The 21,613-nt window shown below is 39.0% G+C and overlaps 2 protein-coding genes across 3 annotated transcripts; one reads left to right on the top strand and one right to left on the bottom strand.

Annotated features, from left to right (window-relative positions):
• The first annotated feature begins 625 nt into the window (after positions 1-625).
• Positions 626-2,752, top strand: LOC112224075 (myoblast determination protein 1 homolog 2). The gene is made up of 3 exons (XM_024387410.2): positions 626-1,340; positions 1,701-1,779; positions 1,961-2,752. Exons 1-3 carry the CDS (start codon positions 828-830, stop codon positions 2,197-2,199), a joined length of 831 nt encoding a protein of 276 aa, XP_024243178.1. The 5' UTR covers positions 626-827; the 3' UTR covers positions 2,200-2,752.
• A 6,889-nt stretch (positions 2,753-9,641) lies between these two features.
• tnnt3a (troponin T type 3a (skeletal, fast)) lies at positions 9,642-21,151 on the bottom strand. 2 transcript variants are annotated; one of them, XM_024387248.2, is made up of 13 exons: positions 21,048-21,151; positions 18,818-18,857; positions 18,696-18,700; positions 17,867-17,878; positions 14,555-14,573; positions 13,944-13,983; positions 12,705-12,821; positions 12,391-12,468; positions 12,152-12,265; positions 11,893-12,005; positions 11,516-11,606; positions 10,922-10,962; positions 9,642-9,929 (listed from the first exon to the last, which is right to left on the bottom strand). In XM_024387248.2, exons 2-13 carry the CDS (start codon positions 18,835-18,837, stop codon positions 9,896-9,898), a joined length of 684 nt encoding a protein of 227 aa, XP_024243016.1. In that variant the 5' UTR covers positions 18,838-18,857; positions 21,048-21,151; the 3' UTR covers positions 9,642-9,895. The 2 variants fall into 2 exon arrangements, with proteins under 2 accessions (XP_024243016.1, XP_024243076.1); XM_024387308.2 differs by lacking the exon at positions 17,867-17,878 and having other exon boundaries at positions 21,048-21,148.
• Between the last annotated feature and the right edge of the window lie 462 nt (positions 21,152-21,613).

Here is a 21,613-nt window from a genome sequence, read left to right as displayed (position 1 = left end):
TGATTAATTATAAAGCAGCCTGCACATTGGATAATGAATATATATTCGAGGGCTATAAATTATAATAATAGGTTGTGCAAGACGACAATTAGCGATATCATTAGGCCAACTTCCATCTTCGAAACCAATTGTATAGGGACACTAGATAAACGTGTGAATAACATAATTAAAGATTAAGACAGGTTATGAGCTATTTGAATTTAAAAGAGCGTTCGAGACTTATTATTCCTTTGAATACAGTCATACTGATATTTTAAGAAGCTCATATTAATGAACAATGAATTACAATCAAATCACTTTCATAAATGTAATATACAGATTCAATTGTAATATGTTGGTGCATAGCTGTATTATTATTATACTTCTATGTAGTCCTATTACTAGAATATTATGCTTTTACTAAAGTTCCTTCTGGAAAAATAAAGTAATCCTATTGCATGTCATTATAGAGACAGTTACGAGAAATTGTACACTAATTAGCATGAAGTTGTAAACCCCTCCCTGTGCACACACTCCGCGCGACCATTGGCCAATCCAGGGAGCTGTCAGAAATGCAGAGCACGCCCCTAACTCACCAGGGATAAAAGCTTGTTTGAGCCACAGCATCAGCAACAGGTACCCAAGGGGTGCACTAGGATACAGGTTGGGAAAGACAACCAAATTCCTACACTAAAAACTAATACTAATTGTACGTTTTTTGGTTGCTCTAAGGATACCTTTACAGTTCAACTTTTTGCCCAAAGTTTCCGGTAACCTCTAACGTTTGTGACAAATACAGAGCCAGGATTACAATCGTTACAAGGCTGGTCTTGGAATTTGACAGTGAGATGGAGTTGTCGGATATTTCGTTCCCTGTCACCTCTGCTGATGACTTTTATGACGACCCGTGCTTCAACACCAGCGACATGCATTTCTTCGAGGACCTGGATCCCCGGTTGGTCCACGTGGGACTCCTCAAGCCAGACGACCACCATTACAACGAAGACGAGCACATCAGGGCACCGAGCGGGCACCACCAAGCCGGGAGGTGCCTCCTCTGGGCATGTAAAGCTTGCAAGAGGAAAACCACAAACTCTGACCGAAGGAAGGCTGCTACTATGCGGGAGAGGAGGAGGCTGGGAAAGGTCAACGACGCCTTCGAGAACCTGAAGAGATGCACGTCGAACAACCCCAATCAGAGGCTTCCCAAGGTGGAGATCTTGAGAAATGCAATCAGCTACATCGAGTCTCTGCAATCTCTGCTCAGGGGCCAGGACGGCGAGAACTACTACCCGGTGTTGGAACACTATAGCGGGGACTCTGATGCATCCAGTCCACAGTCCAACTGCTCTGATGGAATGGTGAGTTGGTGCATCTTGACATCAGTGTATGTGCATGCATGACCCCACTGGAATTCGGTAGTTTTCATTCAATAAAACCTATTTGCAGGTCTATATAAATACATTTAGTAGGCCTATTCGATTTGATTTTCTTATATTATTTTGGAACTACCAATTGGATATCACGAAATTGTGGAGAAAAATGGGTAAATAGTACATCAACAACAACAAAAATGTACATGCTAAGTACAAAAAAGGTGGGATATAGGTATATAGTTTGAAATATTCATGTCATTCAATATCACTCCAAAAGCTGTCAGAACACACAGTGTTATTTAATTGATCGAATTCTTAGATTGCATTTGTTAATGTTTTATCCAGATGGACTATAATGCCCCAACGTGCACGTCCGCAAGACGAAGCAACTATGACAGCTCTTATTTCGCCGAGACTCCAAATGGTAAGTTATTATTTTAAAGTGTTATATTATTGTGACTTGTTAGGCCTAGACCTTTATTATACGGTTTTTAAAATACGTTTTTTTCAGCAGCCTAATGCACAAGACCCAAGGCAGACATTTTTTGACACATGTAGATAACGTTACTTGTCTCTGACTGATGTTTCCTTCACCTCTGTTACAGCTGATTCCAGAAGCAACAAGAACGCAGTAGTCATCTCCAGCCTGGATTGTCTTTCCAACATCGTGGAGAGAATCTCTACAGACACGTCAGCGTGCACTGTGTTATCAGGCCAGGAGGGTTCCGAGGGTAGCCCCTGTTCTCCACAAGAGGGATCTATCCTGAGCGAAACGGGGGCACCCGTGCCGTCACCGACCAACTGCCCACAGCCGTCCCATGACCCCATCTACCAAGTGCTATGAACACAGTGATAGTATTGCTACATTCATGAAAACGAATCGATTCCTGTAAATTGTAGAAAACAACAAACGGACAGAGTTGCAGAATGTTGCTGTGGTAGAATAATATGATGGCAAAGCTGTCATTCCTTCTAATAGAAAGGTTTAAATTCATTGAAGATCAATCATTGGCTTCCCATTGGTCACGTTTTATGAGATATCATTTCCGACTTATTTATGTAGGCCTAAGTGTAATCGTAAATGAAATATTTGACCACTTTCTTAGACTTGTGTGTGTGTGTGTGTGTGTGTGTGTGTGTGTCATCGTCATCTTTTGTTATTTCCTTGCCATTTTTATTGTTTATGACAATAGAGGACCATTTTTGTATATGTGTAAATAAGAGGTGATTTGTTTTTTAAAAAATAAACAAAAAAAAGTGTTTTATGTATTTAATGTAGGCTGAGGCGCTTGGTTTGTTTGTTGTGAGAAATGTTTAACTTTATATTTATACATCTTAAAATGAGTGAAAGGCTTTCGATGTTATTATAAATAAATTACTATGACTATTTATACAAACCATGTTTCATCATTTATTCTATTTTGCCAAGATAACTGTGAATGTGTGTCGTTAATACCTGGCATGTTTAACCTGAGGAACATGGGTAGAAAATATTGAAATTCAAAATTCAAAAACACTGTAGCATATTATACTGTATTAATTAAGCATATTATATAATAATAGTATGCCTATTGTAAATAGGGTAATGTTTAGTTTTGATTTAAATTAATCAATAGACAAGAGTTGTTAGTTTAATGTTCACATACATTTAATAACAAAATTAAACGTAACACAGGACACAATAGCATATTATCGAATGTAAATTATTTCGATTATTACTCCATGTCATAGGCCTATCACATCTAACGTCTCAAAGCATGAACTATGATGGGAAGGTTATAGGCTATGGCCTATATTAAATACATCTTATTCTATTCCTAACTGATTGGTTTGATAAGGTCACAAATTACCCACAAACAAGACAGAAACTGTTGCCATAAAATAATATGTCTAACAAAAATAATATGTCTAACATATTATTGTATAAGATAGGCCTAATATCCCTTAAAATAACCTATCAACGCAGGGCCGGAATACTTTACTTACTAGCGTGCGTGCAGCTCTAATTGTTGCATAAATCATGCATTGATGTCGAATGGAGATTTGCACAAAAATCCATGTCATGCTTTAATACAAAACAAATTTTGTTTAGCCGTAACACACCATTTTAAATGATTACGAAGGTTTCCTCTGTTTCAATTCACACAAATACATTGACAGTATATGCCTAGTCTACAATGTTTTTCTCTCCATTCTATAATGGCATTTCCATTAGTACATCTGTATTCGTGAATTCATTTCCAAAAGAAAACGTTACTTATATTTATGTTAAATATGCACGCAAGGACTACAAGTTATGAACATAGATTTTAGGCCTATAAACCTATAGCCTTTCTTCTTTTTGATGCTATCCCGAAAAAAAAATTTTTATTCCGTGTCTGACTGACATTTAGCAGGCTAGATGTACAAAGAATTGCTATTTATCGTTTCAATCAGTTAAAATGTAGCATATTCAATAAAACCGTTTGGCTATCTATGGTCAAATGCAAAAACAACATTAGGTCCGATTTGACCTATAGCAATGGTCTATATTTGAAATATTATAACCAATTAGAATAAATACACTTTAATGGAAAAGTACTATGAGGTGTGTTAACATTATTGTTTTTGCATTTATTTATTGTCCTGTTCCAAAGTGAATGACAGCAACAACAAACATCTTGAAAAGAAGCGAAAGGAAACATACATCTGTGTTTTTTGGCTGAGAAGTGAGCAAAGTGAGTCGCTGGCCCTTATGGGTCTAACATTTGAGCAGAGACAGCAGTAGCGTCATCACGAGTTCAGATTGTGTACTGCAATGCAAAAGCCCGGAGCAATAATTCAACTAGGCCAATAAGGCTACAGCAAAGATGAGGGCTGTTACAACATTTTCCATGTAGACAGTCTCTACTCTGCGGAAATATAGGCCTATAGTACGGTCCTTATATGACAATGGATCTATAGGCAACTTACTATGGCGGACTTGCTGCAAAATCTCATGGTCTTGTGCTCTTTTGAGAGATGACCACCTAGCTGGCTGTTATCTCGTCACAAAAATAGTTGCGCATGGGCATAACTGTCTGGGCTGTAATGTGTCCCGGGGCGCCGTCGACTTGCTGTAGTAGGCAGGGGAACCACTTTGGTTTTAGAAGTGGGGGGACATAACCTGGCGGGAGACCCCCCCATTTATTGGGCATCTAAAGCTAATTTTCTGCATTTTTACACAAACCAATATGCTGTCTTTATTTAGAACAAAAATTAAGCAAAAATGCCCACAGTCATCAAGCTAAGTATGAGGTCCTTATTAAATATGTTCAACTGATTAACAAGACTGAATTAGATCAAAGGTAATTAAAGTAAAAATATTGTGTTGCACCTTTAACCAATAGCCTAACAAATAAACAACTCTTGATAAAATACAAAGACTTCTGATTGTCTTTATTAAGACATCCTCAAATGTCAAATGTCAGCCTGACTGACCAGCCAGGCCGAGCCCCTGCACGTCCGACCCCCACCAGTCTAGTCAATATCTCAACTCTCTCCCAACACAATTTCCTTCCCAGTTCCCACCTTCATTTTTTTTAAAGGAAAGGTTTGGGAACAACAACAAAAAACACAAAACCCCCCACATACACCTTAAATATACATTAAAACAGCAAATCACAGCAAATCCTCCATATAATGAATTATAATTAATAGGCCTAATAGTACTGTAGAGCCCTTTTTACTTGCACACAATTTAGCTGGGTTGCGGCATCCTGTCCCTAGGAGTCCACCACTCTGCAAAGCCCCAACCCAACACACCACACTCAGCTTTAGGATCTTAGTGAAACATTCAGTATTGGTTTCGGGTGTGTTAAGCCAAGGCCAGAGTGACAACCCACAGGACGGCAGCCCCCAAGGCCAGGACGTAGCAACCCAGCAGCTAGGGACTGCCTAAATAGGTACGGTGGCTTGCGAAAGTATTCACCCTCCTTGGCATTTTTCCTCTTTTGTTGCCTTACAACCTGGAATTAAAATAAACAATTTTGGGGGGGGTTGTATCATTTGATTTACACAAAATGCCTACCCCTTTGAAGATGCAAAAAACTTTTATTGTGAAACAAACAAGAAATAAGACAAAAACATTGAAACCTTGAGCGTGCATAACTAGTCACCCCGCCCAAAGTCAATACTTTGTAGAGCCACCTTTTGCAGCAATTACAGCTGCAAGTCTCTTGCGTATGTCTCTATAAGCTTGGCACATCGAGCCACTGGGATTTTGCCCATTCTTCAAGGTAAAACTGCTCCAGTTCATTCTAGTTGGATGGGTTCTGCTGGTGTACAGCAACCTTTAAGTCATACCACAAATTCTCAATTGGATTGAGGTCTGGGCTTTGACTAGGCCATTCCAAGACATTTAAACGTTTCCTCTTAAACCACTCAAGTGTTGCTTTAGCAGTATGCTTAAGGTCATTGTCCTGCTGGAAGGTGAACCTCCGTCCCAGTCTCAAATCTCTTGAAGATTGAAACAGGTTACCCTCAAGAATTTCCCTGTATTTAGCGCCATCCATCATGCCTTTAATTCTGACCGGTTTCTCAGTCCCTGCCGATGATAAACCTACTCACGGCATGATGCTGCCACCACCATGCTTCACTGTGGGGATGGTATTCTCGGGGTGATGAGAGGTGTTGGGTTTGCGCCAGACATAACGTTTTCCTTGATTTCAAAAAGCTCAATTTTAGTCTCATCTGACCAGAGTACCTTCTTCCGTATGTTAGGGGAGTCTCCCACATGCCTTTTGGCAAACACCAAATGTATTTTCTTATTGTTTTCTTTAAACAATGGCTTTTTTGTCTTGCCATTCTTCCGTAAAGCCCAGCTCTGTGGAGTGTACGGCTTAATAAAGTGGTCCTATGGACAGATACTCCAATCTCCGCTGTGGAGCTTTGCAGCTTTTTCAGCGTTATCTTTGGTCTCTTTGTTGCCTCTCTGATTAATGCCCTCCTTGCCTGGTCTGTGAGTTTTGGTGGGGGGCCCTCTCTTGGCAGGTTTGTTGTTGTGCCATATTCTTTCAATTTTTTAATAATGGATTTAATGGTGCTCCGTGGGATGTTCAAAGTTTCGAATACTTTTTCATAACCCAACCCTGATCTGTACTTCTCCACAACTTTGTCCCTGACCTGTTTGGAGAGCTCCTTGGTCTTCATGAAGCCGCTTGCTTGGTGGTGCCCCTTGCTTAGGGATGTTGCAGACTCTGGGGCCTTATAGAACCGGTGTATATATACACTGAGATCATGTGACAGATCATGTGACACTTAGATTACACAGGTGGACTTTATTTCCCTAATTATGTGACCTCTGAAGGTAATTGGTTCCACCAGATTTTATTTAGTGGCTTTATAACCAAGGGGGTGAATACATATGCACACAGCACTTTTCCATTTTAATTTTTTTTAAATTTTTTGAAACAAGTTATTTATTTCATTTCACTTCAACAATTTGGACTATTTTGTGTGTCCATTACTCGAAATCCGAATAAAAATCAATTTAAATTACAGGTTGTAAAGCAACAAAATAGGAAAAATGCTAATGGGGGTGAAAACATTTGCAAGGCACTGTTTCTCGTCTGACGTGGGCATGTTTTCAAAACAGACTCCTTTAGTCGTACTGCATTGCATATAAGGCATCCAGATCTTATGAAAGTTGCCCAGTAAACCCTTAATCTGGTATTAAATCAAATCTAGTGATACATAACTTCACATTGTGGGAGGATAACCAACCTTGCAAATAATGCCAATGTATTTCTTAGCTACTATAAATGCTTGGTTGCACAGATTCTTCAGATAATAGTCTCCAGTATCAACATTTCCAAGCAAACAAAAACAGGGAGAAGGGAGAACCTTTAGACATGCTGAGATAAAAGTACATGCTCTTTACTAGAATTCAACAAGCCTTCGCAAGACCATAACATATGCAAATATGTGCCCTTTTGTGTTTTACAACTCCAGCAGAGGAATGACATTTCTGAGTGCATGTATTTCAGTGTCACTATGTTCTATGGATGGCCTTAAACTGCAGTAATTTATGTCTGAGAAGATATGAACATGACTGGGCATTCAAACACATCTGTATCCATTCATCATCATCAATAGCTTCTACCAGATCTTGCTCTCATTTTTGTTTTACATGTTTTGTGTCATTGGGAAAAGCCTATATCTTCCCTTGATTGTCACGTTCGTCATAACGAGGAGACCAAGGTGCAGCATGATAAGAATACATTATTTTATTACATGAAGAACACTAAACAAACTAACGTGAAGCTATAAGACACAATTGCTGACATGCAACTACACATAGACAATAACGCACAAAACCAAAATGGAAAATGGTAACCTAAATAGGATCCCAAATCAGAGACAACTATAAACAGCTGTCTCTGATTGGGAACCAATTCAGGCCACCATAGACCTACATATACCTAGACATACCAACACCCCATAGAATTACAAAAAAAACCTAGACAAGACGAAAACACACATACCACCCTCGTCACACCCTGACCTAACCAAAATAATAAAGAAAACAAAGATAACTAAGGTCAGGGCGTGACATTGATACAGTTTTTAAACTACAGAGTGCGACATGGTTCAACAAGCCAACAAATATTCAGATTATACTTTTTTGGTTTTTAAAATGGCCGTCATCATGGAGTTAGAACTGGGATCATCTATACTGTGCTTATGAAGACACAAAAAAGGAGAGCAACAGCGAATTTAGCAAACAAGGCATTTGTGGTAAGTGCATTGGGGCTGCCATATTTTTGCACCTCTGCTACTGAAGTGCGAATATTGAAAATGGTTAATTGAAATTGATGAAACGGTCATCAGAAATTTTAAATAAAATAGTGAATGGTCAACAGTAAATGGCAAATGGTTAACAGAAAATTAACACTAGGCAAAAGTTACTCATGGGCAATTCCACAGTAACAAAATGATGCTGAGACTCAGATTTTTCATTTTAAGTTAAACTTACAAAAACATATTTACTTGAAGAACAGTACAGATACCAAGTTTGGAACCAGATGCCGGCACAAACACCACAAACAATCATTCTGTTACCAAACTACATCTACACTGTTCTTCAAGTAAATCTGTTTTACAATTTTCATGTTTTTATGGTTTATAAAACTTTTTTTAATTTTTATCATTCTGCTACCTTGGAATTGCCCTCATTACATGTGCATGGTCACAGAACCACTTCTTTCTGGTTAGTTGTTCGCATGATGAGTAACCTTGCCTGATACCTGAAAAGTTGCAATGGCTATAGGCTTTTAGTGGACTAATCTGCTCTTCTGATGTGCAGAACACCCTTATTCTAACCCTACCAGTCATATTTGAGCCATGGCTCAGATGGGTCTTTGTGAGGAGGAGATCATAGGATGGTAAATTGTAACTGAGGTGATTCAGTTACCACACATGCATGATGAGTAGGCCTAACCTTGCCTGAGACCTGCAGAGTTGCATTGGCTCCCCGAGGATTCAGCTTAGCAGGTCTATGCTGCGTGTTGGTTACACGAGTCTAAAATCAATGAAAAGAGAGCCGACATGGCTAGGATGTACTACTACATGGGGGTGCAGAGTTACGCTCCTGCTTCACACCTCCAAGAAGAAATTTGAATACAATTCAAATGGAAATTGAAAAGCGAAAATGCTTAATTGGGTAGTTGGGAAATTAAAACAGACACTTGAAATTCCACTTTGCATTTGCGATTCTTTGTTTACCATTTGGCTTTTTCTGTTTACGATTAACATTTTTATTTAGAATTGATTTTTTTTACAATTTCCAACTATTTTCTATTTTCATTTAAACTTTTCAATGTAATTGTGGCCTATTTAATGCGCACTGATACGATAATAAAAATACATTTAACATTTTCACAATCCTATTTAGAGTTTAAGCATTGCTTTTTCAAACTGGCACTCTCCACCCTCCATAGTTACATACCAGATCATTGTTTGCTCCTTTCAATCTAGGTTACAATATAATTCAATCTAATTGTGATGTCAATTCAAGTGTTTGCATTTTCCCTCAGAATGGTGGGGTGGGATGTTGAAGAAACCTTCATTATAATGCAATATTTCTTCTAACGTAGGGCAAACACGTTCCACAAGTTAATCTAGGTCTACTCTTGCAAACACAACAATATTCTGCCTTTTATTAGAGTGGAAATTATTTTTAATATGAACAAATTACTTTAAAGTTACATGGCAAAAAATATTGTTTTTTTATTGAGGGTTTGGTTAATAACACATCTACAGACAAAGTTGAAGAGTCACACTTTATTTACAAAAATACTGAGAACCAAACAGTCCAGGGCGAGAAAGGAAGAAGGATAATTCCTACAACAGCAGCTAATGGCTCCGTGCTGTGGACTGAGGCACGTCTTGGATGAATCAGCAAACAGTAAAACTTAGTTGTCTGAGCCATGACTTTAGCGTAAGTGTGTGTTGTTGCTGCATTAGGCCTGTGTCCGGTAGTACAGTGGCAGTCTGGGCGCCAAGCAGCAGAACGGGACCGCTTACTTTCTGCGGACGGTTTTACCCTTCTTAGAGCTGTAATACATCAGAAACAGAGAGAAACAGAGTAAGACACCCAATGAAGAGACTATCGATGCCCATTTTTATCTACAAATAAAGACTTATGTTGACTTTAGTTGACTAAATTCACTTGAATCTAAATGACTTTACATCAAAGTAAGTCATGCTGTTCCATTGTTAATATGACATTGACACTGACAATCATCAACCACATCACATACAATTACATCAGACCACTCAAAACAAATCATAGAGTTTTCATGCTTATCCTTTGTGCCACACCATGCAGCTGCTGTGTGAGAACATTGATCTTTTGTGTAGGCTTTCTCATCTACTTGTTTTATTATTTTTCTAGTATCATTTTGTTTTACCAAAGAGGGGGGAAATATTTTGAATTAATAAAAGTAGACTATGAGAGATTGGGAATAGTTAGGTTAACTGTCTGTGAGCTGTGTATGTGTTAGTATTGACTCCTCAACTTCCAAGGATAGAGAGTTTAGGAGATGAGGACATGTTGGAGACAATTGGCTATAGTTAGCGAGTTTCTGTCTTCTTTCAGTGTGAATGAACTCTAGACAGAATAACTTACCTGTGGAAACACACCATTTCTAAAGACTTGATTAGTGAACTGGCCTTTAGGACGTTTTCTGTAACTCAATGATTGATCATCAGTCGGGTGTCCTATTCTATAGACAGCAACTTTATATCGCTCTGCAACTCTTTTAAAATGACATGGTGGTGTCAGTATACCAGGTGTATTATCCTGTCTATAGCAGAGAATGTTCTCTTCAACCTGAATGAGTGAGATATAATCAATACTCAATAATATTTCATTTTGTGTCTTCCATGGTGTCTTTTGTTGTGTCCTCGATCCATCATTGAACCTTTTACATTGTTTCCATCACCTCCTGTGTGAATGTGCAACTTTTTCACAAAAGTTTCAGACCATGCACCACAGTGGGCCAGGAGAGCCCCCTGAGCTGTGACAACTGTCCAGCTCTACTTACAATTTACTCAGCTCCTCCACTCTCTTACGCAGGGTTGTGACCTGGAGGAGACATCAAAGCAGAGCTGTGTTCATATCTGAGAGGCCGTAACTAAGGCCACCAGGCGGATGGACAGACTCAGAGGCCCAATGTCATCCCTGATTTTACTCAGGTAAGACTTGGAATTTTACAGTGTATCTTAGAATTATAATATATAACAGGGTGTCTTACATTAGCAATGTCTGTAAAAACCTACACTCTTAGAAAAAAGGCTTGCAATGGAGACAGCCAAATAACGTTTTTAGGTTTTTAGGTTCTAGATAGCATATTTGTTTCTAAGAGTGTCAGGAAAAACAGGTCATATTTTGACTGAGCTTGACCTTTTATGAGGTCATGGCTGATACCAGTACCACCCATTCTGCCACAGTGTAATGTGTCATGTCCAGACATATCTGCTCTAAGAACAGAGCCCGTCATATTATCAACTCAGCTCTTGAGTAGACTTAACATAAACAGCCCATAATTCTTTCAGATGTGCATTGTCCTGTATGTGGTATCACTGGGATAGTGTACAGTATATTTCTATTTTCTTTAACCAGGACATCGAATACATACCTCATACTTCTGCCTCTTCAGCCTCTCCATGTTATCAAACTTCTCAGACTCCAGCGTCTTCATCCATTCATGCAGCTCCTTTGCCTTCTCCCTAGAGCAGAGCATGCAGAATGACTTGATGAGTTAATGTACAAATTCTCTGAGGAGAGTCCATATTCATACCTGTGGTTGAATAGTTCATTCTGATTGGCTGAAGGGTGTTCTTAGAGTGTGCATTCATTTCAGATAACGGGACAGTTGCAAAAATTTTGTACAGCTTGGCTATACCCGCTGTAGGCCCATTTAGCCTTGCAAAAACAACACACTACACACAAAGTATTGTACATAAAGTAAAGCCCAAGTCTGTTACTTGTACTGGGAATTTCCCAGTCTCTTACTTCAGTTTTTCTTCATTCAGATGGTCGATGTTCAGGACCTTGCGTCTGCCTGCCAGGATCTTCTTCTTCTTCTCTCTCTCAGTTTCCTTCTTCCCGCCTCTCTTTGAGTCAGCCTGTTACAAATGAATGGCAGCGGTTACAAGATCGATCCGACATGTACAGAAATAATTTTTTGTGAAATATATGTTATATACTAGTAAATGATCTTTTATAAATTCATCATGTATGGTCCTGTGAAGACCGGTTGGTCACTGGTCACCTTCTGCAGATGGCTGCTGTAGTTGGAGCCCATGCTGGACAGGGCAGACTTCTTCTTCGCATCCTCATCAGCCTTCTTCTTGGCATCTGCCTCCTCCCTCTTCAGCCTCTCCTCCTGTTTTAGAGATCACAGCACAACGTCAGTATATGTGTTGTAAGGACATGTCCTATATTGACAGAACGCTGATAGTTGAGGACAACCCAGAGGGGTAAGTAGTGGTACTGGTGAAGGACACAAACCTCACGTCTGGCTGCACGCTCCTTCTCCTTCTCGCTACGGATCCTGTTCTGCTCAGCCCTCTCAGCCCTACGCTTCTCCTGCAGACACACACACACACACGGTTGGTTGTTATACCTTTGGCCACCAGTGGGCACTGCAATGTCTTATCGTTTTGTCATTGTTTTATTGACTAGGAACTAAATGTAAGCAAACAGGGATGGACTACCTGAACTTGTCCAAAAAGAAAAACTTGTTTTAATTTACGACCTTGTTTATATTTTCAAATACGACCTATGTATATGCAGAGTCATGTAATTTACTAATTCTCACTCACAATTCTTTCTTTGAGGGCGATGAGTTCCTCCTCCTCCTTCTTTCTATGCTCAAAGTGCGCATCGATCAGGGCCTGCAGCTCAACAAGATCCTTGTTCTGACGTTTCTTCTGAATGTCCTGTAAGGTTGGAAAATAGATCCACTTGTTAAGCACATGAAGAGTTCAAATTTGCAATGTGTAACTTTCTGGGGCGACATGACCAAATTCACGTAGAAATATGTGTTGTAGATCTGTCATTCTCATTGAAAGCAAGTCTAAGAAACAATTGGATCTGTTCTGTGTGTGCTATTTCTATGATTCCCGTTCTTAAGTTTCGTTTTTTACTTTCGGTTTTGTACACCAGCTTTAAACAGCTGAAAATACAGTATTTTTGTTTTGGAAAATATATTTCACAGCAGTTTAGATGGTACAATGATTCTCTACACTATACTTAGTGAAATTAGGTGAACTATTAGAATTTTAGTGGTGGAGCAATTTCTGCATAGTGCATCTTTAATTCCAAAACGCTATATATCCATTTTCAGAAATGTTGATAAATCAGCTTTTATTGTTTAAAGAAATGTTGAAAGAGATTGGTGTTTTTTCACTATCTAATCTTGGCATAGGGTTGTTCAATTACAGATATGTATTTGTTTAAAATCTATCACTTTGATGAATTCATTTCAGAGACAAATAATCATGTTTTTTTTGTCAAATGCTATATATGTGCCTCACTGTCAGAGAAATGAGTACTACTGCTAGGTTTTACTCAGTCAAATGTAACAAATAACTACATTTTGCATAAAATGTACAACTTATACTATTGCCACATCAATATATATATTTTTTAAAGATAATAATTCAATACAGAACTGTATGTAAAACATTTACATTTGACATTTTAGTCATTTAGCAGATTCTCTTATCCAGAGTGACTAAAGATAGCTATGTGAGACAACCACATATCACAGTCAAATATGTAGGATACGAACATTCCAATCCAGCTAAACAATGCATATAGCGATTTGCATAAAACCCCATTTTCATCCACATCTAAATCTGAGAACAGTAATATTTTACATACACATGAAGGTATCCATAAGCAAACATTTTTTATGAGAAAAAAAAACACAAATGTGAAAAATTGGCGGATATAGCGTTTTGGAAATAAAATGTCGTCATCTCTGACATTGGCCCTGGTATTTATCAAGCCAGCTGTCTCCAGATAGTCATGATGTATGAAGGACTATAGTTACTTACATCAAAGTCAACTTTCTCGCCATCAGGAATCTTTGGTGCCCTGAGAAGTGTCAATATAAAATAACAGTGAATCTATGGAAAATTTAAAGCATAAACATAAATAACGTTTATTTTTCCGCTTGTAATCAAAGTGTAATAATAATGTGATTTATTAAAAAGGTTATATAATGTAATAATGTTAGGGGTAATGCAACATTGTAAGAGAGCAGAGAACTGAAAGGGAATTTCAAAGTATATATATATTTTTCTGTTTACTGGCGCTAGTTTGTTTTCTGTTGCTTATGTTGTGTTTTATGTTATGTTGTTTCTTGTTTCTATTCAAATGAATGCACATATTTATAATTTGATGTGATGTTGACCTAAAACAAGGACAATGAAATAATAATAAGAAGAAGAAGAAGATATATCTGAATAAATACATTTCTGGTGTGCTAGGCCCATGTAAAATAAGACAGCTGAACGTTTTGACTGTCACAGTTAAGAATATAGTATTTTTTAAGGAGAGATTGAAATGGAATTGGGAATAGGAATGCAGTCTTTCTATGCAGTAATATGTTTCTAGATATAAATGTGTACAATGAAATGAGAGGTTACATGAAAAGATAACTTACTTGAACTGTGGCCTGTGGGCTGTATATTAAGAAATGAAGAGGACAAGTACATGTTATTGGGTTAGAAATGCACACATCAGCAAATACAGCAGATGAGTAATTCTCAGGCACAAAAAGATTCAGGCATTACGTGGATGTTTTTACATTAAATGGAAAATAATGGGTCTGCAGGTAGATATTCCTGATTGTAGCCTGGCTTTTCTTTTGAGGTAGTCAATGTTCGTTAGTGATTTGAAAATCAAAAGAAAAATAACCACAAACTGACAGAAATCTAAATCTCACATATTTACTTAACATAAAAAACTTTGCACACACAGTTGGAGAATATAAACTTGTTTCATATGTGCATGATTTAATTCTAAAGTGTGGTCTTGTTTTAGAATAAGGAAAGTCCACTTGTATATTTAATGACAATAATAAACTGAAAATATAACTCCTTAAAGACAGGCAAAGTGTTTAACTTTAAAATAAAAATGGTTAAACAGTATAGTGTTGACGGCTTGTCCCACACACAATTTCCACAAGCAAGACAACACATATGTCATTGTTAGAAGATGGACTTTGAAGTTATCGACTTGTTATTTCTCTTGTTATGTGTTTGGTGCACACCATGCTAATATCGAGTGGTTATAGCAAGGAAGGTTGAACAGTGGGGTCACTGCAGGGTTAAGCAAATGTTAGCATTTCATATTCTTTCATCCTTTTCTTAACCCCCCAAACTATACCATTTATAATGGATTTTTTTCCCTATCAGTTCTTAATTTTAATTTTGTTTAGAGTCGGCTAATTTTGCAGTGCTCCTTGATCTGACAGACAGGCATGACAACAGACATTCCCCCAATATAGTGAGACCTCAAACCTGGGATATGGACAATATAAAGCCAGTCCTGTATACCGACCAGAGTGACACAGATAATTCATCTTTAATCAACGGACCTTCCTCTTCATTGACCTCTGCATGCAGAAAGCAATGAAAATAAAAGTTAAATAAACAGCAATAAGGGCTGACTAATCAGACTATAGGCTGCATACTGTAATATAGTTTACCTACGCTCAAGCATTTATGTTGTCTCTCTTTCATATTTGAAATATAAATGATACTTTGTCGGGCTAAGCACTATGAATTACTTTAGCTTAACACTTCAACAGTGTGTGGAACAAGAGTTATGGATTTGTAAATGTATCTCACACAGCACCTCAAAGTATCATTCAGTGAGCAAGGAACTGTCACAACAAACACATGTGCATGTATAATAGAGATGGTTCCTTTTCAGGGTCATAGTAGAAGCACAGGGGTACGTTTTCTCCTCTTAGAGAAAGGGGCATAAACACTGATAATGACTTACATCAGGTATCAAAAGTTAGATCAAGTGACATTTTGCACATCCAACCAATTGCCATATATTTAATTAATCAGCAATGGTGTGACTGCCTCTTTGAATGTATAACATGTATTATTACTTAAAAAAATAATATTTGTAAAGTTTGCACTAGAAACACAGCCCTAGCTGTCTGTCTGTCTGTCTGTCTGTCTGTCTGTCTGTCTGTCTGTCTGTCTGTCTGTCTGTCTGTCTGTCTGTCTGTCTGTCTGTCTGTCTGTCTGTCTGTCTGTCTGTCTGTCTGTCTGTCTGTCTGTCTGTCTGTCTGTCTGTCTGTCTGTAACAGGTGGAGTGCACTGCTGCATCTAAAAGGATGATAGAATACCACATGCTAACATACCTTCCTCTGCCTCTGGCTCTGGGGCTGCCTCTGCCTCTGGCTCTGGGGCCACTTCTACCTCTTCCTCTATCACTTCTTCTTCAACTACCTCTTCAACTACCTCTTCAACTACTTCTTCAACTACCTTTTCAACTACCTCTTCAACTACGTCCTCTGCTACGGCTACACAACATGCCTTGAGTAACCAGGGAGAGGAAGGGGCGGATAGGTTAATGAATGGAAGCATGAGAAAGAGGGTGTCTTCTTTAGAGAAAGAGGAAAGAAGTTAATGGTCGTGAACTCCAGGTGGCACTGCATGAGGCATAGACAAAAGCAAGTAGGAGAAAGAGTTAAGTTGTCAATGACTAGATCTGCAGAGGCAATACTAGACATATTATCTTATCCCTCTTCTTCGGGTGGCAGGTAGCATAGCATTGGGCCAGTAACCAAAAGGTTGCTGGTTCGAATACCCGAGCCAACAAGGTGAAAAATCTCCCGATGTGCCCTTGAGCAAGGCACTTAACACTCGTTTTCTCCAGTGGCGCCGTACTACTATGACTGACCCTGTAAAACAACACATTTCACTGCACCCATCCGGTGTATGTGACAATAAAAACATAATCTTATGAACACGGACCTGATGAAGTGAGGCGTTTGAATGAGGAGGTAGCATTAGTCTGATGAAGTGAGGTAGCATTAGTCTGATGAAGTGAGGCGTTTGAATGAGGAGGTAGCATTAGTCTGATGAAGTGAGGTAGCATTAGTCTGATGAAGTGAGGTAGCATTAGTCTGATGAAGTGAGGTAGCATTAGTCTGATGAAGTGAGGCGTTTGAATGAGGAGGTAGCATTAGTCTGATGAAGTGAGGTGTTTGAATGAGGAGGTAGCATTAGTCTGATGAAGTGAGGTAGCATTATTCTGACGAAGTGAGGTAGCATTAGTCTGATGAAGTGAGGTGTTTGAATGAGGAGATAGCATTAGTCTGATGAAGTGAGACGTTTGAATGAGGAGGTAGCATTAGTCTGATGAAGTGAGACGTGTGAATGAGGAGGTAGCATTAGTCTGATGAAGTGAGGTAGCATTAGTCTGATGAAGTGAGATGTTTGAATGAGGAGGTAGCATTAGTCTGATGAAGTGAGGTAGCATTGGTTGGATGAAGTGAGACGTTTGAATGAGGAGGTAGCATTAGTGTGATGAAGTGAGGTAGCATTATTCTGACGAAGTGAGGTAGCATTATTCTGATGAAGTGAGGTAGCATTAGTCTGATGAAGTGAGACGTTTGAATGAGGAGGTAGCATTATTCTGACAAAGTGAGGTAGCATTATTCTGATGAAGTGAGGTAGCATTGGTTTGATGAAGTGAGGTAGCATTATTCTGACGAAGTGAGGTAGCATTATTCTGACGAAGTGAGGTAGCATTATTCTGACGAAGTGAGGTAGCATTATTCTGACGAAGTGAGGTAGAATTAGCGTTATCCAACATGCTACAAGCTACATGAAGATCCAATGAGTTGAACGCACATTCTCAAAAACACTGAAGATCAAGAGCGAAACAATGACAAATTAGTATAGATGACATGACCGTCTTCGTAGTCTGAGCGTCATTGTTTTTTTACCTTCTCCCTCGCCTCCATGGAGAGTTTTGTTTTTTTTTCGGAGAAAGAAAGCAGTAAAACAATAGTGTTACCAAAAGAACCCGGCTGTACCCAATATATCAGTTTATAATATTTAGTATATATAATATACTGTAAAATGGGTACAGTAGGGATCCGTTGTATGCGTACACAATACAGTCCTCCATAGCTAATCAAATGGTATCAAGTTCACAGACTTTTGAGTAGACAAAACATTTCATGGCCTGGTAGTATAATAGGCTTGATTCATCTACCTCAATAATGAGGAGACACATTATGTATTTGTATTCAGACAGAATATAGACAGACTAGGAGGACAGTATTACTGGGAAAGGTCTACAGAGCTGCAGGGACCTGTTGCTAACAGACTAATAATATATGTATGTGGTCTGACATTTAGAAAATAATTTAAAGGTATGCTTTAATTTAATCAAATTTTTAATTTACCGCACGGCCTGTTATCAACATTGGCTTCTGAAACCATCCTGAAACTGGAAGTTCAGCTTTACAGATTGAAAAGATCCCTAAATCACGGCTTTCTCCACATTCACAGTATCATGAATAAAGTCAATATATGCTGTTGTGCTGTAGAGGGCAGTATTGAACACAACTTGAACTCCAAGGAGGGAATCCAAGTTTGTCCATTGCATTGAACTATTCTGCATAGAGGACTGAAATCAGTTAGGCATTGTTTCAAAAACATACAGAACGATTCAGCATACGATTGAACAATTACTGATATAAAATGACTATGATAATGACAAGAGACAATAATGATACGTAGCAATAATAAATGAATAATGTTACTTACCTTCGCTGTGAAAGGATAGAAGAAGATATTGCACGTTTATTCAGGCAGTCAAAACAACATGATGCATGGGAAATCTGGATGAGGTAATCGTGAGGATGAAAACTAATGTTACCAATACTTACACTTCCTCTGTGTCAGACATGTTGACAGTGGACTTTGCACCTGAGGTACAAGGGAAGAAAGAGAGACACTTTCACTAAGACGCCAAGGAGGCCACACTCAAGTCACTAGCAGTATTTACAGCATGGGGTTATGGTCCCAGGCTCTAAAATGTATTATCCCCTTACCAGAACCCAACCCTAATATAATAACATTTCACCAACATTTTTTAAGAAATTGTGTTACAGGAAAAATGTGCAGGATTTATAAAGGCATGCTTTTGAATCACAACCTTTTGAGAACTGTTTAATAATTAGTGTTAGGAAATGGGATAAGACTGAAATTCAACACACACAATTCTGCTTCTCAGACAATAAATGAGACCCCCATACACATATTTATGCCTCCTTCCTCCCCTCCCTCTCCCCTGGCCCTCAAGTTAACTTAATCTCTTGGTCAAATTCCATGCCTCAACATAGGTGCTAGGAAACGCCTATCTTTAGAAACATGATGCCCTAGCTCTTTATCAACATTTTAAAGGCATTCTGTCACTTTCTAGGCCAATTTTAGTAGGCCATTGGCTACCTCCCACTGGGCACACAATTTCAATTCAATTACATTGAACCAACGTGGAATCGATGTTGAATTGACGTCTGTATACAGTGGGCTTTTGCTTCTGATTTAGTTTTTGCGTTGCAACTTATTGCTATCTTGTCAGACAATGTATCATAATCTGATGAAAAATCCCCAAAGTATGCATTTTGAATTGATTAGCATACATTACCAGGATGTTTACATTGCATTAGCCTTTGCTTTTGTAAACCGTCCTCCTATAACTGTTAAGGCCGCCCTGGAGGCCTCCTCGCACATCATGACTATTCCCACAGACAGCTGCAAATGTCTCTGAGAAACATGTCCAGGATCCGATTTCCAAAGCACAGATCAGGTTCTTTGTCTAGGAATAGTATCAGTAATTCTAATTTAATTTCCTTATGCAGGCTACTCCCTCACATAGGCATTTCAGACACTTTTCTCTGATTCCATGGTGACATTAACTTGTTATAGATGAAAAACAAAAATGGGGTAAAGCGGAATAATGAAAGTACATCAAACTGTTTGATAATGTAAAAGAAGGAAAGTCAAAGATTGTTTCTTGAAATCCCAATACTATTCTGATACCTAAACATTTCTGGCTTGATTTCACAAATCACTGTAACGGTAGTAGTGTCTATGTGTTTATCCTAAGTATGGAAGGCTTAATGTACCACACCATGTTATCCTAGTTCACGGGGATCCTGGATAACATAAACTATCAAATGTCACACCTTTCTCTCTATGAGACTATCTCCAACACTGCTGCGACATACACTCAAGCAAACACATCTATTCACCAGATATCTGTCCAGCTATCTGTTTACAGTCTCACAAAAGACCAGTATAGTGCTAGCAATACTGTTCCCAACCCTAACATTGAGGTAGCTTTGAGCATATCTTTAGATTCCCTCCTCTTAGCCTTACCTGTTACTTAAACGGTTGGATCAGCTCCACAACATAGCTACAAGTCTTAGAGGGCCATTTGTAAATCCCAGGTTTAATGATAGCCAGTTGGAGCCAGGCCTCACCCCAAACCCTTTGTAGCACCCATGACCCTTTCACCGCTTATGTCACTTTTACCAGCACATAGTAGATACTACAACAAGAACAACAACAACAACAACATACTTTCACACCTGTTCTAGCATTTCATGACACAAAACATTGACACTTGTCTCAAGTCATTCTACATGTCCAGTGGCTTTCAAGAATGATGTTCTAAGAATCCCACCTATTCAATGTAGCCGACCGTAACTCCAAATGTCAAAGCAAAAAGAGACACCCACCCTCTACTGATCAAGTCAAGATAGAAGCTTTTATAGAAACCTGTATGTTCCCTTCACCTGTCCTTATCCCCCTGGGTGGGTCCTCCTCACCCTTGACCTCAACACGGAGCAGCTGACTGTTTTAAAGCCTGAGTGTTTTAACACAGTGGCAGTGGTTTTGCACGTGTCGATTTAGCTGTTCTTGAAAGGAGACAGCTAGGGGGGCCCTGAGATCTTAAAATTGCACTTGATCTTAATCTTTTTATCTCTCTCTCACTCTCTCCTTCTCTTGTTCTACTCACTCACTCACTCACTCACTAACTCACTCACTCACTCTCTCTCTCTTCCTTCCAACCCCTCTCTCTCTCTCTGTCTCTCTCTCTCTCTCTCTTACCTCAGAAAAGCGTACAGAAGAAATGAGCTCCCTGGTGGCCGAGACTGGCTGTAAGGTTCTGCAGAATTACCACCCTGATTATGTCCTTCTGTTATAGTGACACTTGATCCACGGGGGGTCCCTATTGGCCAAGGAGCCGTAAGAGGCGAGGCCGCGGGATGTCTCGGCGTCTTAGACCCGGCACTCAATAAGGAGATGGATGGATTGTGGGGTAGGGAGGGAGGCCTTAAGTTGGGAGAGGGACAGCTAAAATACCCCTGTTGCTATATTTGCTGTCATGTTAGGCAAGCAAAAATAACTTAAAAGTTAAACAAGACAGGAACGTCAGTGAGGCAATCAGATGGTGGACTTGTTCCTTTTCCACAGGACAGGGAGCTTAGATAGATACATAAACATAATGTATGTCAATGGCCCGATCAAAGGAGGACAGGATCTGTGGACAGTCTGTGTATCTGTTACTGTACTCAACCCTTGACATTATTTGCTGAATCAACGATCAATGTCTTCAGCAGTTTTAAAATAGACTGACCTGTTGGTCTAATTGCACTTCATAAACAGGCTATGAT

This window comes from Oncorhynchus tshawytscha, linkage group LG01 (genome assembly GCF_018296145.1).
Source record: "Oncorhynchus tshawytscha isolate Ot180627B linkage group LG01, Otsh_v2.0, whole genome shotgun sequence".
NCBI classification, from domain to species: domain Eukaryota; kingdom Metazoa; phylum Chordata; class Actinopteri; order Salmoniformes; family Salmonidae; genus Oncorhynchus; species Oncorhynchus tshawytscha.
This window is presented reverse-complemented; position numbering and strand designations above follow the sequence as displayed.